The 17,353-nt window shown below is 40.5% G+C and overlaps 1 protein-coding gene across 1 annotated transcript in view; it reads left to right on the top strand.

Moving 5' to 3' along the window:
• Window positions 1–17,071, top strand: part of LOC149463217 (uncharacterized) — a 71,413-nt gene extending 54,342 nt beyond the window's left edge. The window contains exon 2 of the mRNA XM_089675688.1: window positions 15,090–17,071. Coding sequence (XP_089531814.1) covers window positions 15,090–17,021 — 1,932 coding nt within the window. The 3' untranslated portion in view covers window positions 17,022–17,071. The remainder of the gene's footprint in view (window positions 1–15,089) is intronic.
• Window positions 17,072–17,353: the final 282 nt, after the last annotated feature.

The raw sequence follows: 17,353 nt of genomic DNA, 5'->3' as shown, positions 1-17,353 counted from the left end.
CAGTGAAGGAGAAAAAATACCTGTTTGAAAAATTTTATAATAGAAACAAAGAAACTTTTTTTTTTTTTCAAATTTTTTGCAATTTTTTTATTTATAGCGCAAAAAGTAAAGTGCCCAGCGGCGATTAAATACCACCAAAAGAAATCTCTATTTGTGAGAAAAAAATGATCAAAATTTCATATTAGTACAATGTTGCATGACCGCGCAATTGTCAAGCAAAGTGCGGCAGCGCTGAAAGCTGAAAATTGGCCTGGTAAATAAGGGGGTATAAGTGCCTGGTAGGCAAGTGGTTAATGTCTGTCACATGTGCTCAGGGAGCACCTGCTCTCATCTATGAAAAGCATAGGGCACCAGTGGTGGATCTGCCAATTCTGGTGTTCAATGGCAAATGCCAACTGAGCGCTATGGTGCTAGGCAGTGAGCACAGGGCCCAATAGAGGACTTCGGGCCCTCAGGCCACCCTCTTGAAGTCTTTTTCTGCTTGTTTGGTCAGAGACATTCACACCAGTGGCCTGCTGGAGGTCATTTTGTAGGGCTCTGGAAGTACTAATTCTGCTCTTTCTTGCACAAAGGAGCAGATACCGGTCCTGCTGATGGGTTAAGGACCTTCTACAGCCCTGTGCAGCTCTCCTAGAGTAACTGCCTGTCTCCTGGAATCTCCTCCATGCTCTTGAGACTGTGCTGGGAGACACAGCAAACTTTCTGGCAATGGCACGTATTGATGTGCCGTCCTGGAGGAGTTGGACTGCCTATGCAACCTCTTTAGGGTCCAGGTATTGCCTCATGCTACCCTACTCAAATGCAAAACTAGTGAAAAACTGTCAGAAAAGATGGATAGGGAAAAAAATTACAGTGGCCTTCACCTGTAAAACCATTCCTGTTTTGGGGGTCATCTCATTGTTGCCCATATAGTGCACCTTTTGTTAATTTCATTAACACCAAAGCAGCTGAAACTGATTAACAACCTCTACTACTTACTGACAGGATCAGTATCCCAGGAGTTTAATTGACTTGATGCTATTGTCTGATTAAAGAGTGTTCCTTTAATTTTTTGAGCAGTGTATATACTGTATTAACCCAGATAGGCATAGTACTAGCAACCTTAATTTTCATTTCAGTCTTAATCTCACCTTTACTGTTATAGGTTGTGCAATGTGTCTAAATTTGACTGCATAGTCCAAAAATGCACCAGAATTGGGCCCACTGCCCAGTGCACTACGTAGACTAGCAGGCCTAGTTAGACATGCCCCCTGCCTTTCTGAGTGCTACAAATGTTTGTAAGGATATATTTGATAAGGGGTGTGCTTGTTACCCATCTATGCTAGCATAGACCACTGGGGTGAGAGCACAGGAAGCACATTTCTAATAATAAAAAAGGGTATTTTAAGGTATTTCAAGCTAAATCAGTTAGAAACAACTTAGTATGGGATAAAAAAGGTCTTGGACTCCATTTGGTCTCTTGCTTCTATTGTAAGTTTGTCAATTTATATTTCCACGGATAGGGGAACCACATTTTCTCATTACAAATACAAGTATTACTTGCTGCCTTGCAGTGCTACACCATAATTCTGCAGTTCTGCTTCACTGCCCCTTCTCACATTGTATTCTATTCTATAAATCGTACAGGTCATTGATAAAAATGTACTTTCTGTTCTTTAAAATGTTCACAGAAGACCAAAACCAAAAACAGAAAATTCAATCAATCACTATGGGGCAGCACATTGGCTGAATGCTTAGCACTTTTGCCTGGCAGAACTAGTTCAAATCAGTACTAGTTCAAATTGGTTCAAATCCCAACCACAACACCACCTGCCTGGAGTTTGTATTCTGTTTCTGTGCCTGCATGGTTTTTCTCCAAGTGCTCCAGCTTTCTCCCACACTCCAAAGACATGCTGGTAGGTCAATTGGATCCTGTCTAAATTGGCCCTAGCATGTGTATGCATGAATGTAAGTTAGAGACCTTAGATTGTATGCTCCTTGAGGGTTAGCGACTGATGTGAATGTACATCCATGGCAGTATACTGTATGTAAAGCACTGCGTAAATTGATGGCGCTATATAAGTACCTGTAATAAATAAATACTATAATTTTCCTTTCCTGGTGCCCATTTATGGCAGTATACTAATGAGGGAGCTCCACCACTTCTCCACCTAAAGGACCAGTCAAGATCTGTAAATACAGAGACCCACAGTATTCTGAGCAACTATACCAGGACTGAGGGTGGGTCCTTATACTGCCGAGGAAATGAAAAATTACGAAAAATTTAATACAATTTTCAGGTTGCTGGTGCTTACTTGGCAACATATTAATAATAGTTATCTAGCTGATAGGGAGGATGATGCTGTACAAGCCAAACTTTAATAACACAATACATGGAGACCTGAATCATCTTTCTGCCACAGTCCACTGTAGTAAGGGTCCCGGGATCCATGTTGTAGTGTCTGAGATAGGTGTGCTATGATGACTATTTTTCCTCTCTGCAAATGGTCTTAAAAGAGACTCTAGAATGTGTTGCTCATGAAGTGGAGATGGATCTAGTCAAATGAGCATTTACCCCCACTGGAGGCATCTGCCTAGCTGCCCTATATGCCATTGGCAAAATAAACAGCATTTCTGAAGCTCTGAGTGAAAAGGTGGCCTGAAGATGAGTGCTTAGAGTTCTGACAATGCCAAGCTCATGAAGAGAGAAAGCTCCTAATCAGCTGGTAAGGATGAAAGCACCCACTCGCTTGCAAGATTGAATATTAAGGACACCTTGGGGATGAAGTGCTGGTGTGGTCTAAGTACCACTTTATCTGGGAAGAACAGGATATTTATATTGGCAAGACCAAGAGACAACTAAAAGTTAGGATAGGGGAACATCTACGAGAAATCAAAGATAGGAACCCTAAGAATCAGGAAAAACCACTTGCTAAAAATTTAAAAATTCAACCAAGGTAGCCCGGAAGAGATGAAGATTAAGGGCATTTTTGCCCTTAAACTATCTCAGAGACGAGGTGATTTCAATACGGAGTTGCTTAAAAAGGAAAAATGGTGGATTTACAAATTGAGATCATTGGCCCCACTTGGCCTTAATACCAAACTGAATCTTCAGGTATTTTTGGAAGAATAAGCTGTATGCAATATTTCTTGCTTCTTTTGAGAATGAGATCTGTTATTTGAATATGTCTCTAAAATATGAACAGTAAATTGATCTCCATTGGGATGATGTACGTAGTATGTACGCCATAAATAATTGAGGGATCTATATCCAGTTGATGTTTTACTTTATGATTCAGATTTGACTGACATCTAACTATTTACCTGGTCAGGTACTAAAAACATAATGTCCTCTTTAAGAGAATAACAATGTGTAGAAAAAGGTGGGGCAAACTACCATTTAAAAGGAGCAATGGAGCTGCCTACACGTTCTCCTGACTATGCATGTACGTAAGCGAAATGCTTTGACGTCATAAGGAGTCGGTGACGTCACACTTTCACACTTTAATATTGCTACTGCTAATAATTTTGCTAAACAGAATAAAATTAATTTTTTATTCATCATAGCCTGATACAAGTCTTGTTTGCTGTCCAGTTAACCACTTGTCTCATGGGATGGGCTTTACCCACTCATCCGATACTTTTTGTTTTTGCTCTGGTCAATGGTTTAGATGGCAACACTTTTAAAGTAAGGAAGTAAGGAGGAAATCAATGATTTTTCATATTTCCCTCCACATTCTTTTTTTTTTTTTTTTTTTTTTTTTTTTTTAGAGTATTTGATTCTGTGGCACACAGTGCCTAAAGCTCTGAAACCATGCCCCCCATAGGTTATGACCATGAAGTACTGTATACTGCTTTTAAGGTAATGTCCCATAGCAAACAACTCTCTTTGGGAGACCAGACAATGAAACCACTAAAAACTTCAGCACAGTCACTAAAAAGGAGAGTGTAGTGCTACCACTTGTTTCACTCTAATACAGGTGCTATATGATCGTAAATACAACAAAAAAATTATCTAGTGACCATGAGCCAAAGTGCATGTGTGCTATATGTTAATTATTAGTTAAAAAAACCCAAAACATGTAAATTCATAGACTAGTGTCCTTAATGCTGCTGACACTTCTTGTGTTCCACAATAATATAAATAAGCCTATGTGACAGTATCACGCAGTATACTGTAAAGTGCATTAATCCATCTAACATATAAAGTGCGTTATCCTAACACACATATACCATTGTAAAATATGTTGCACATACCCAAACAAACGTGATCAAATAAATTCCCAAATGTGATGAAATAAAGTTCCAAAAGTTTATATGAAATGAAATTTCCACAATAATTCTTATATTTGTACAAGACTTCAATTCCTTAGTGTGTTTATATATTCTTCACTTTTAACTTCTTATCACCACATGCATCTCTCCCAACATTTATTTCCCAACAACTATTTCCATATGCTCTCACCCCTAATGTTCTGACCCGACAATAGGTCTCATGCTCCTTCCCCTTATAGTGGGGTCTCCTTTATCACAGTTGCTCTCTCCTTCTCCTCTGCACTGATGATTTCATTCCACCTCCATCCTCCGCAATCCTGGAACCTACACATAATATTCTCTCAAAAAAATAACAAAATATTTAGTGCTCTGTGTATGGGTACCAATATTTAAATTTCCACCTCTTCCTGGTGAAAGCCAAAATAGCCAAGTCTTAAACCTTTAGGGAACTGAAGCTAAGGCCCAAGTCTAGGCCTATTTGAAAGAAAGATAACGACTCATAAACCTTTGAGTTGCTTGGGTCAAAGTTCTGACCTGCTGTAAATGCTGTAAATGCTGTGAAATATTTACAGTCATGGCCAAAAATATTGGCACCCCTGCATTTCTGTCAGATAATGCACCACTTTGCCCAGAAAATTATTGCAATTACAAAAGTTTCAGCATTCTCATGTTTGTTTCTATTATTGGTATGACACAAAAATGTGGAGAAACAAAAAGCCAAATCTAACACATTCCATGCAAAACTCCACAAATGGACTGGACAAAATTATTGGCACCTTCTCAAAATTGTAAGAAATAATTGTATTCCAAGTTTGTGATGCTTCTGTAATTTGTAATTAAACTCACCTGTATCAAGGAACAGATCTTAATGTTCATGTGTCCACTGTGTGCAACATTGGCAAAAGGTTTACAGCCCATGGCACTGTAGCTAATCTCTCTGGACATGGATGAAAGAAAAAACATGATCAAAGATTGCAATGAAGGATTGTTCGACTTCCAGACAAATTCAAGCTGAACTTTAAGCACAGGGTACAACTGTGTCAGCTCGCATTATGTGTCACAATCTGAATGGAAAAGAACACTATGGTAGGAGACCAAGGAGGACTCCACTGCTGACACAGAAACATGAAAAAAGCCAGATTGGAGTTTGCCAAAACTTACCTGAGGAAGCCAAAATCCTTTTGTGAGAATGTACTGTGGACAGATGAAACAAAATTACAGCTTTTTGGTAAAGCCTATCATTCTACCGAAGTAGATCCAACGTCAATCACGGCAGCGGAGGTGGCGGGGACCCGAAAAAAGAGACAAAAAAAAGTTCCGTTCCCGTCGGAGGCTTCCAGCCTTCTGGAAAAAAGGCTAGCTGACAGTTCTTAAATAGGTTAGGGGCGGAGCCAGCCGGGGACATCATATGAGAAACCCCGCCCCATGTAACATCAATGATGTTACTGGGGCGGGGTTTCTCGGATGATGTCCACGGCTGGCCCCGCCCAAAACCTTTTAAGAAATGTCAGCTAGCCTTTTTTTCAGAAGGCTGGAAGCCTCCGACGGGAACGGAACTTTTTTTTTTCTCTTTTTTCGGGTCCCCACTGCCGCCGCTGCCGTGATTGACGTTGGATCTACTTCGGGGGACATTATTTTAATAAAGGACTTGTCAAAGACCCTGTACTGTGTTTTTTTACACCACACTTTGTTTTTTTGTGAAGGAGTAGCGGGACCATGTACCGCAGACTCCTTCACGTGGGGGGGGGGCCGGGATCGGGGGGCCCCCTTGTTAAAGGGGGCTTGCAGATTCTGATAAGCTCCCCGCCCGCAGTCCCCCACAACCACCGGCCAGGGTTGTGGGGAAGAGGCCCTTGTCCTCATCAACATGGGGACAAGGTGCTTTGGGGGGGAGTCCCCCCTGCCCCAAAGCACCCCCCCATGTTGAGGGCATGTGGCCTGGTATGGTTCAGGAGAGGGGGGGGCGCTCGCTCGTCCCCCCCCTTTTCCTGACCTCCTGGGCTGCATGCTCGGATAAGGGTCTGGTATGGATATTGAGGGGGTCCCCACGCTGTGTTTTTTTTTTAATTTCGGCGTGGAGTTCCCCCTTAATATCCATACCAGACCTGAAGAGCTTGGTATGGATAGGAGGGGGGACCCACACTGTTTTTTTAATTATTTATTTAATTCACAGAAATAATTTAAAATTCAGCTGTCAGTGGGAAACCCCGATGACAGCTGAAACATTCCTTCTGTCCCTGCAGAGAGCTCCGCTATTATATTTGACATTAAAAAGTATAGAGACTGCAACATTGTATCTATTTGTATCCATTTCGGATATAGATGTTTTTATTCGGATACATATAGATACAATGTTGCAACCTTTATACTTTTTAATGTCAAATATAATAGCGTAGCTCTCTGCAGGGACAGAAGTAATTACTTCGCTATTATATTTGCCGGCCATAGACGGGGCGGAAATCGGACAATTTTTTTACCCATTGGTGGTAACGTCGGCCCATTGAACAACTGATTTTTCGTTTTTTTTTTTTTTTAAAAATGGTCAGTTTTCGCCCCATCTATGGCCTGCATTTTTTTTTCTTCTTTTTCTTATTCTTTTTTTTATTCTTCTTTTTCATTTTCTTCTTCTTTTTCTTCTTTTTCTTGCAGGTCATGGCTCATGTGCAGATTTTTTATCTGTTAAAAGATCAGCCAATTTGCCGATCATTGCAGCTTAAATTGGCCGATCTGCAAAATAAGACGATTTTTATCCAAATTTACCAATTAAAAAAAGTGGCAAAATCCCCAAAAATGGCTGAACAATTAACCCACTAACAGCCCGAAAATCAGCCGATTTTTTTTTCGGACGATTTTAGACCCATCTAAAGCAGGCCATAGATGGGTCTAAAATCGGCCGATTTTTCTGCCGAAAAAAAAATCGAACGATTTTCGGGCCATTAGTGGGTTAATTGGTCAGCTGTTTTTCGGGATTTTGGCACATTTTTTTTATCAGTAAATTTGGAAAAAAAAATTTCCAACTTTACTGATAAACAAAATATCCCAAAGAATGGCTAAAATCCCAAAGAATGGCCGACCAATTATCCCACTAACAGAAGAGGCCCTTGTCCCCATTAACATGGGGACAAGGTGCTTTGGGGGGGAGCCCCCCTGCCCCAAAGCACCCCCCCATGTTGAGGGCATGTGGCCTGGTATGGTTCAGGGGGGGGCACTCGCTCATCCCCCCCCCTTTCCTGACCTGCTGGGCTGCATGCTCGGATAAAGGTCTGGTATGGATTTTGGGGGGATCCCCAAGCTGTTTTTTATTTAATTTTGGCGTGGAGTTACCCCTTAATATCCATACCAGACCCGAAGGGCTTGGTGTGGATGGGAGGGGGGACCCCATGCCATTTTTTATTTATTATGGTGCTGGTTTTTAAATGTAATTCTCCCTTTTTTTTTCTTCACTATAGCTCAGAAATTCACCTGTCACTTCCCCCAGCTAAAAGAGAAAGTTTTCTTGGAATTTATATCCCTAAAGGAAACAATGTTTACTTTGAGTTTATTTAAAGATACAAAGTTTTCTGTAACTTCGGGGAAAGTTACTTCTAAGCTTGTGAACTATAGTGAAGAAAAAAAAAAGGCTGGCATTTGCATTTGAAAATCGGCGCCGACATACACTTTGTATTGCGAAAAAAATTATTAACAATTGTGTAAACCGAGGCATTATTTTCAATGGATTTTCATTCGTAAACCAAAAATTACGTTAACCGAGGCGTTGGTAAACCGAGGTACGCCTGTATTAGTATTGCAATCCTTGGTATTGGGATACATAGAACCAACATACATCTGAATTGGCAACATAGCACAATATTTGTGTCGCATTTGAGATATCTGGCTAGTTACACTGACCTTGCCCAGGGACCTAGGATTGATTCACACCATAGAAATACAGGCAAGTTTAGTGTTCATCAGCTCTGTGGATTAGTGGTTAGCACTGCTGTCTCACAACGCTAGGGTTGTTGGTTTGAATCCCAACCACAGCAATGAATTTGCATGAACTCTGTGTGACTACCCTAACATACATGTGCTGGTGGCAGTATCTTTGCTTTCTGTTTAAATGATCCCTAGAATGTGAATTAGAATGAGGCCTTGTCTGTTCAAACACCTTTAAAGTAGCACCTTATGTGAATGTCAAACCAGGGGATGAGATAAAGGCCTGGACTAATGATTGATTGGATAATGCTGGTTTGCACTCCACATCCTTTGGGAAAGTTTGTTAAACCATGAGAAGAGTGAGCGAAAGAGATGGATTAAAAAAATAAATAAATAATGGCATGGAGTCCTGTCCCCCCCAAATCCATAACAGACCCTTATCTGAGCATGCAGATACCGCATGCCTTCTAGGATTTATTTCCTTTGTTGAATTGCCTGCTTGGTTCACACTAGATGTGATTTAAAATTGTGCTTTTTGTTGGCAATTTCACCGTGTTTTCTGTAGATTTACCAATGAGCTATTGCGTTTTCAATTGTGTTTTGCATTGCGATTTCTATTGTAGTCTATATGTGAAATCGCTACAAAATGCTGAAAAAGTTAGACGAGAACTACTTTTGAAATTGTGCTGCAGCAAATCGCTTACATTAAGACACTCACATCCACATTCATTAGATCGGATATCAGGTACAATTTCAATTCCCAAATCGCACCTGAAATTGTGCACCCTGGATGCGACTTGGCATGCGAATTGCAAATTGTGTGCCAAGTCGCACCCTATTGTCTGCTATTAGAGCAGTCACATGGGTACGTTTTCGACACTGATTTCTAAAGTAGTACATGTACTACTTTTGTGACGATTTGCATAGATATCTGTGTCAGATGTCTTGCAAATCGCAAGGAAATCAGCATCTTCACTGTACGTCGCACAATTTCTAAATCGGCTTTGATGTGACCGCGGTGTAAGGCCTTTTTATGTTTGATTTCCTGACTGCCTTAACTCATGCAATAATCTGGAGTGAATTGTGCCCATAGGGCCAAGAAATATTGCCAATAGGGTTCCCTTTCACATTCCTGTTCAATGTTCTGTTGTATGCCATACAAGTACACTTCACTTTGGCTTTCTTTCTGACTCTGATTTGTGGGGCCTGTATACCAAGGGTTAACGCAGGTGGGAAGAGGATTCAGGTGCAAACACTTTCTCTGACCAAATGAATGACTGTGGTGGGTGTGGCCTACCTTATATAAGGAGATGCAGTTGGGGCTGATTTTTGCCTTGTATAGGCAAATTATTTCTGCATGTCCTTGTCTGTGGTGGTTTGGGGGAGGAAGAGATATTGTAGTGAATTGCCCCCAGGCCACACTCATGCTGTGTTTTGATGTGGGCTGTAAATGTTTTGCATGTTCTTCCATCTAAGGTGTTTGTGTGTTATTGTACAATGATTGTGTTTATTACCTTTGCATTGTAATCCTAACACATGTCCATTGCTCTGCTCTTCCAAGTTTGCTTTATTTAGAATGAAATGCAGTTTTCAGACAAACATGGTGAGAAATGTATGTGTGGGGGATTTGGTGAGGGGGAAGTGTTTATATTTTGGCATGTATGTATTTTTATATTGATATTTCGATCTGCAGCTTCTGTGAATAAGCCCAAATGATATTAACCGTTGGTTTCCTGCTGTAACCTGTGAAAGCACAGTTCATTATAAGTATAATCTTTTAGATTGTAAGCTCTTATGAGCAGGACCATTCTATTTTAGCAACATCAATCCTGCTTTTTTTTTTTCCACACCAAGATATTGAATGTAGCTTTTTGTTGCTGTCCAAATAAATGTGGAATGTGTATTTGATCAATAAACATTTGTACTATGTATTTTTTGGGGGGATTATTTCATGTTCTAATTGTATGTTGCACAGTGGCTAAATGGTTAGTACTTCCACCTGGCAGTACTAGGGTTGTTGGTTCGAATCCCAGCCATGGCACCTCCTGCCTGGAGGTTGCATGTTCTCCCTGTGCCCGTTTCCTCCGGGTACTCCGGTTTCCTCCCACACTCTAAAGACATGCTGGTAGGTTAATTGGATCCTGTCAAAACTGGCCCTAGTATATGTATGAATGTAAGTTAGGGCTCTTAGTACGCCCCTTGAGGGTTAGGGACTGATGTGAATTTACCACATCTATATGTAAAGCGCTGCGTAAATTAAGAGCGCTATATAAGTATCTGAATTGTACTAGCAGCCCTAACACTTATTTTTGCTAGCTAGATAATATGCCCAAATCTTCCTTGTTAGAGCGCACATGTGCAAGTATCTCCAAAATAACAAACCAAAAGCCCCCTATTGCATGACAAGACCATGTTATGTACCAATGAATAGGTCATGTTCAATGTGCAGCTATCTATTCTTTTTCTACAATCCTCTTAACAGTAATAAATTGGCCCCCAATTTATGTTGACTTTGGGCCTTTACTGGCAAATATATATTTGCCAATCTCATATACACACAGTATAGCTGCAAGCATACCTTCACCAATGCCAAATCTACAATAGAACTGCAAACATATATTTACGAATGTCATATACACAATGGAGCCGCATGTAAAATTGCTATGGTGCACAAATAAATGCCAAGATAGCGGTTGGAGGAGGCGCTAGAACAGCTGTCATACTGGAAATACGTCATGACGTTTGTGGAAGGACGTTTGCACACACCCGGAAGTGTGAGTGGATGGGAGTGTAGTTAGGAGAGTTTAGTGGTAATTTGCAAGTCTATTTTTTTTAGTTTTGTGAATTGTTCTTTTGTGGAATTCCAGACCACATCTGGACATGGCGAGATCGCTGTTCTCCACGGAGGAGCTGATCCTCATTTGCTGGGGAAACATTACTAATAATTGTATTTTCCATTGAAAACATGTCCAATTCCTAGATCCATTGAGATACATAGCAGAGGTTCAAGGTTCTTCCTAACTATACAGGTGGCACAGACACAAGCATACACCCAGGGCCACTGTTAAATATCATGGGGCCCCGTACAGCATACCTGACAGTCCCCCACTGCCAGAGAAAATATCCAAATTATATTTATGGTAAAAACATTATTAATGGACATAATCCCAACCATATTCCTGTGAAATCTAAATGATAAAACTGTACTGTTCATAAATAAAGCTGTGTGAATGGGTCATTTTTTACTTTTTTTTTTTTTTCCTCAGCTCATTAATTTCAATGATTCAGAAAAAATGAGGAAGGGTTGTAACAGCGCAAACACTGCAAAGTCCTGGGAAATGGTAGTATGGGTGATGGTGGTATTAGTGGCTACTGTATGAAGAGCGTAGGATTCCGTGTGGCACTGAGGGCAAGGCTTCCAAATAAGCTGTAGCAACTTCTGTAGATGAGAAAAAGGAGAGAAGCGCCTCTAAGTGCAATAAGTCTTTTAATTCAAGTCTAAATGTAGAAACACTCACATGTGTGAAGTAATCATAAGCATAAAAACCGTGGTTAACAATAGTTAACGGTGGGGTGGTAACCCGGGTGAAGAGCCGTCATCTCTCTGCGATGTGGGGAGGTCAGCTCTCGGCTGGAACAGCGTGGTGGCTGGAGGGGGAACAGTGGTGAGGCCAGCCTTCATGCACGTCCTCCCTCAAAGCCGGATGGAACGCACGCTGGAACGTAGCGGCGGCGTGGCCGTGATGACGTCAGATCCCAGGGTGCACTGCAACGCGTTTCGGAGCATGCACTGGCCGTGGAAGGCGGAAGTGCACTCCTTTTTCAAGCAGGGGGAAGTGGATGAACAGGGGTGAATATATAGGGAACGTGAGTCTAATTGATCAATTAACCAATTAACCAGTGATTGACCATTGCTGTCAGGTGAATAGTGTAAAGTCATGGATGTTAACTGGGGGGTAAAAGGAAACCAAATGGAAAAAAGAGAGGATGTAATAAATAAGAAAACGGAAGACGAAAGAAAAAAAAAAAAAAAAATTATGTTCTGGGAGATTAGTGGGGTAAAATGTTCACCTTGCAGCACTGGCACATCAATTATGTAACAGTAGTGAGCAGATATTTAGTGGTAATACAGCATGATTGCAAGATGATACAGCATGATTGCAAGATGATAAACATATTGGTAATAATACATGCAGATGACATTATAAAAAGTAAATTACATTGTAAAAAATTGTAAAAAATAGAATAAAATATAAATAATGAACAAAAGGTTATAAATAATAAACTAAAAATTGGATAAAAAAAAAAAAAAAAAAAAAAAAAAAAAAAATTCGATAAAAAATTTGATTAAAAAATTTGATTAAAAAATTCGATTAAAAACGCCGCTACGTTCCAGCGTGCGTTCCATCCGGCTTTGAGGGAGGACGTGCATGAAGGCTGGCCTCACCACTGTTCCCCCTCCAGCCACCACGCTGTTCCAGCCGAGAGCTGACCTCCCCACATCGCAGAGAGATGACGGCTCTTCACCCGGGTTACCACCCCACCGTTAACTATTGTTAACCACGGTTTTTATGCTTATGATTACTTCACACATGTGAGTGTTTCTACATTTAGACTTGAATTAAAAGACACTTAGAGGCGCTTCTCTCCTTTTTCTCATCTACAGAAGTTGCTACAGCTTATTTGGAAGCCTTGCCCTCAGTGCCACACGGAATCCTACGCTCTTCATACAGTAGCCACTAATACCACCATCACCCATACTACCATTTCCCAGGACTTTGCAGTGTTTGCGCTGTTACAACCCTTCCTCATTTTTTCTGAATCATTTTGTGCTCATGTAGCAGTACCAGCAGCATCCACTCACTTAGTCCTCCACATGTACATGCCTGTGCATAGGTTGGCAAACATATGTGTGTTTAATGTGCATATATGTGTACATGCATGTATACCTAGACATTTATTTGTAGTATTTAGTTATTTGGTCGTTTTCTGTAATTTGACCATCATTATGATTTAATATTTTTTAACTCATTGTATTACCAACACTATTTTACTCATTCACTACTCCATAACTAATTGTCAATTAACCACTCTCTCCTTTCCCTTTTTTTTTTTTTTTTTTTTTTTCTCCTCTCCTTTCTTTTCTCTCAAACAATTTTGATACAATCTATTTTTGACACAATTCAATTTTTTTTTTTTTTTTTTTTTTTTAAATCGAATTTTTTTTTTTTTTTTTTTTTTTAATCGAATTTTTTTTATCGATTTTTTTTTTTTTTTTTTTTTTTTTTTTCCTTCCCCTCTCTCATACACCACTGAATACTTATCCATCTATTCACCTTCATCATGGAGCTACTCCATGATATTGAGGCAATCAGATACGATATCCTAGACAATTTCTTTACCCTCTTTCCATCTGATTTATTTTCTGATCTTGTCATATTACCAAGGAAGACACGTTATCTCTTTGGGGGCAAATTTAAAAAATTAGAAAGACTCATTTCCATCGCCAACCACCAATGGTGGGACAAATTCTTCCTCAATCAATATCTTACATACAAGATTACCCCTAGAGGCCTGAGAATCTTAAAGGCCTGCCCCTTCTTGGATCCTACAAACCACAAAAATTGGCAAAATCTCTCTGAATTTTGTACCACCAAGTGGATAGAAGTCATCATCTCCCAAAGAGAGAACAAATTCCAACAGCATACACATCACATCCAAATCATGTTACAAGAATTCCTAGACAGCGGACACAAATTACCCACACAGTGGCTAAAAACTCTAAAAAAGAACACCAAACATCAAGAGAACCTCATAGTATCAAACAAAATTGCCAAATTTAAAAGAGATCTAGATGACTATAACCACAATAGAGTTTTCACTTGGAAAAATCACAGCATCCCCGCCCTCATGGATTTAGTCCTCCCCCGCACATCTAGAACACCACAACAACATACCACACCACGACAACCCATCCCCCCTCTCATTCAAACATGATTCACCAAATCATATCCCACACAACACACCAATCACTTCAACCACAAAAGCTTGCACAATAAAGACACACCCAAGTCTCGCCCCAACACTAAAACACCTCCCAATAACACTTCCACAAACCAACAACAAAAAAACCCTATAAATATACCTCAGACCATCACCACCCCTATACCCATAACTGGTGACACCACACCTAATGGCACTCAGATTCCCATCACCCACACAAACACCCCTCAACCCATATCCCCATCCACCGATGCCCATACTGTCATCACCCTTGGCCTTCCGATTTCGAACAATCATCTTAACCCCACTCTCATTTCTGCTCACCACTCCCCCACCAACACCTCACCGTCTTTTTTAGGTCAAAATCCCCCCCACGGAAAAAGAAAACACACAGAGGCTGTAGGGGGGGACGAAATAAACACCGCAACACACACCAAACACAAACACCGCAAACTGTAAAAATCTTCAACTTATCCAACCATCAACTATCACAAACTGAAATCTCTCTGCTCAATCACGGTCTAAACTTTGCCCCAACTTCCCCACCCAACTTATTCACACTATTCAAAGACCTGAATAAATTTATACGCAATCTCACCTTAAAAAGATTCTTTCACATTCAATCCAAAAAAACTCAGCCTACAGCCATTTCACCTGACACAGACAATATCAACCCCTCAACCCCATCTGACTCAGACGCCTTAGACATATTAGAACAATTATTTGCTGAGTCTCACCCTGATGATGGCCCACCTTTAGATTTTACACTCACTTCACAACTTTTATACCCCCCACCTGTGGCACACACTACGCTCAGACCCAAATCAGTATTCAATCCCACACATTCTAAGGGCCCCTACCTGGAAAGTTTTTATAGAGTAGTCTACTCGGAATTCATCAAATTGTGCAATCCCAACCAGCACCATTCCGCCTCTAATCTACCAAACACTGTAAAAAAATCCATTACCACTTTATCAAACAATAAGGACATTATTATCAAGCCCGCCGATAAAGGCGGCGGCATTGTACTTCTTAATACCACTGACTACATAGACGAAGCCCTCAGACTCCTCTCAGACACATCCACGTATACCAAATTAACTAAAGACCCACTACCCGAATTCAAACAGGACGCACTACTACTAACGAACACAGCCTTACTTGATGGTGTCATCACCAAGCAGGAAGCCTCTTTTCTATCTAAAGACTTCTACAACACCCCGTATTTTTACTTTCTCCCCAAAGTACACAAAAATCCAAATAATCCACCAGGAAGTCCAATCGTAGCGGCCACAGGGAGCATTACCAGCGGTTTCTCCCAATATATCGACCACTTCCTACAACCCCTTGCACAGGCTCAACACTCATATATCCGGGACAGCGGACACTTGCTAGAATTACTCCAAACATACTCCTGGGAACCCGACTATTGTTGGGTCTCGTTAGATGTCTGCTCCCTATACACCTCGATACCCCATGATGTAGGCATCACCGCCATCCAGCATTATCTATCCTTGGATCCATCACTCAACCCCAAACAATCTTCCTTTATAGTAGACGCCACCTCATTTTGCCTCAAACACAATTACTTCACATTCAACCACGATTTCTACTTACAAACTCAAGGTACAGCCATGGGAGCCAACTTTGCACCCTCATATGCCAACTTGACTATGAGTTTCTGGGAGGACAAACACATATGGCACAACAATCCCTTTGCCGCCCACATCATCTTTTACGGCCGTTACATAGATGACATTATCGTCATCTGGGATGGACCAATATCACACGTAGACCAGTTCGTAACCCATTGCAATTCAAATCCTTTTGGACTGTCCTTCACCTCCACTCACCACAAACATACTCTTGTATTCCTAGATCTCGAATTATACCATGACAATCTCCAAATATTAACAAAAAACCACTTCAAACCCGTATCTGGCAACTCATACCTCCACTTCAACAGCTGCCACCACCCCAAATGGATCCAAAATATACCTAAAGGACAATTCTGTCGTCTCAGACAAAACTGCACCACAGATTCAGATTACAATCTCCAGAGTGACATTCTAATAAAGAAATTCCTAGACAAAGGTTACCCACACAAGCTAGTAGATGAGGCCCACTCCTTCTACCACAAGGGTAGACCCCAAACACACAATAACTCAGAGCCTCCCAACCAGGTCAGATTTATAACCAAATTCCACAACAACTTTCACAAAATGGAGTCTATCATCAATAGACATTGGCCGATACTACTACAGGATCCACATTTAATAGACATCTTAGATAAAAAACCAAAATACACCTACCGCAAAGCCATCAACCTTAAAAACAAGATTGCCCCCAGCAAATACAACCCACCCACCAACACACTCAACACAATCTGCCTCATACCCATTGTCGGCATGTATAGATGCAACAAAGCGCTATGCAAAACTTGCCAATTCGTTAAACACGGACAAAAAAACTTCACCACAAAAGGAAAAACCTATTCATTCAAAGAATTTTACAACTGCTCCACTGATCATGTGATCTATTGTATATCCTGCCCTTGCGGCCTCCTATATGTGGGACGAACCATCAGACCCCTCCGCGCCAGGTTTGGCGAGCACAGACGTCTTATTGAAGATGGTAAAGACAAACATAGCGTCCCCCGCCACTTCCTTGAATATCACCAAAAATCCACTGATGGCCTACAAGTATGGGTCTTAGAATCCATACACAACAATCTCTCTGAGTCTGATCGTTTCAAAAAACTCTGTTCACAAGAAACTTATTGGATATTTACATTAGATACATTGTCCCCAGGCGGACTCAACGAGGAATTAGACATTAACACTATACTATAAACACTACAATCTCCCATTCACAGCCACTCAACACTCACAATGATACTTCCCCCCCCCCCCCCTTTCTTTATAATTTTTTTTTTTTTTAATCGAATTTTTTAATCGAATTTTTTAATCAAATTTTTTATCGAATTTTTTTTTTTTTTTTTTTTTTTTTTATCCAATTTTTAGTTTATTATTTATAACCTTTTGTTCATTATTTATATTTTATTCTATTTTTTACAATTTTTTACAATGTAATTTACTTTTTATAATGTCATCTGCATGTATTATTACCAATATGTTTATCATCTTGCAATCATGCTGTATCATCTTGCAATCATGCTGTATTA

Source organism: Staurois parvus, unplaced genomic scaffold (assembly GCF_062004578.1).
Source record: "Staurois parvus isolate SC_StPar_1 unplaced genomic scaffold, SC_StPar_1.0 ptg000156l, whole genome shotgun sequence".
NCBI lineage: Eukaryota > Metazoa > Chordata > Amphibia > Anura > Ranidae > Staurois > Staurois parvus.
Note: the sequence above shows the minus strand (reverse complement) of the source record. Positions and strands in the feature narration are given on the sequence as shown.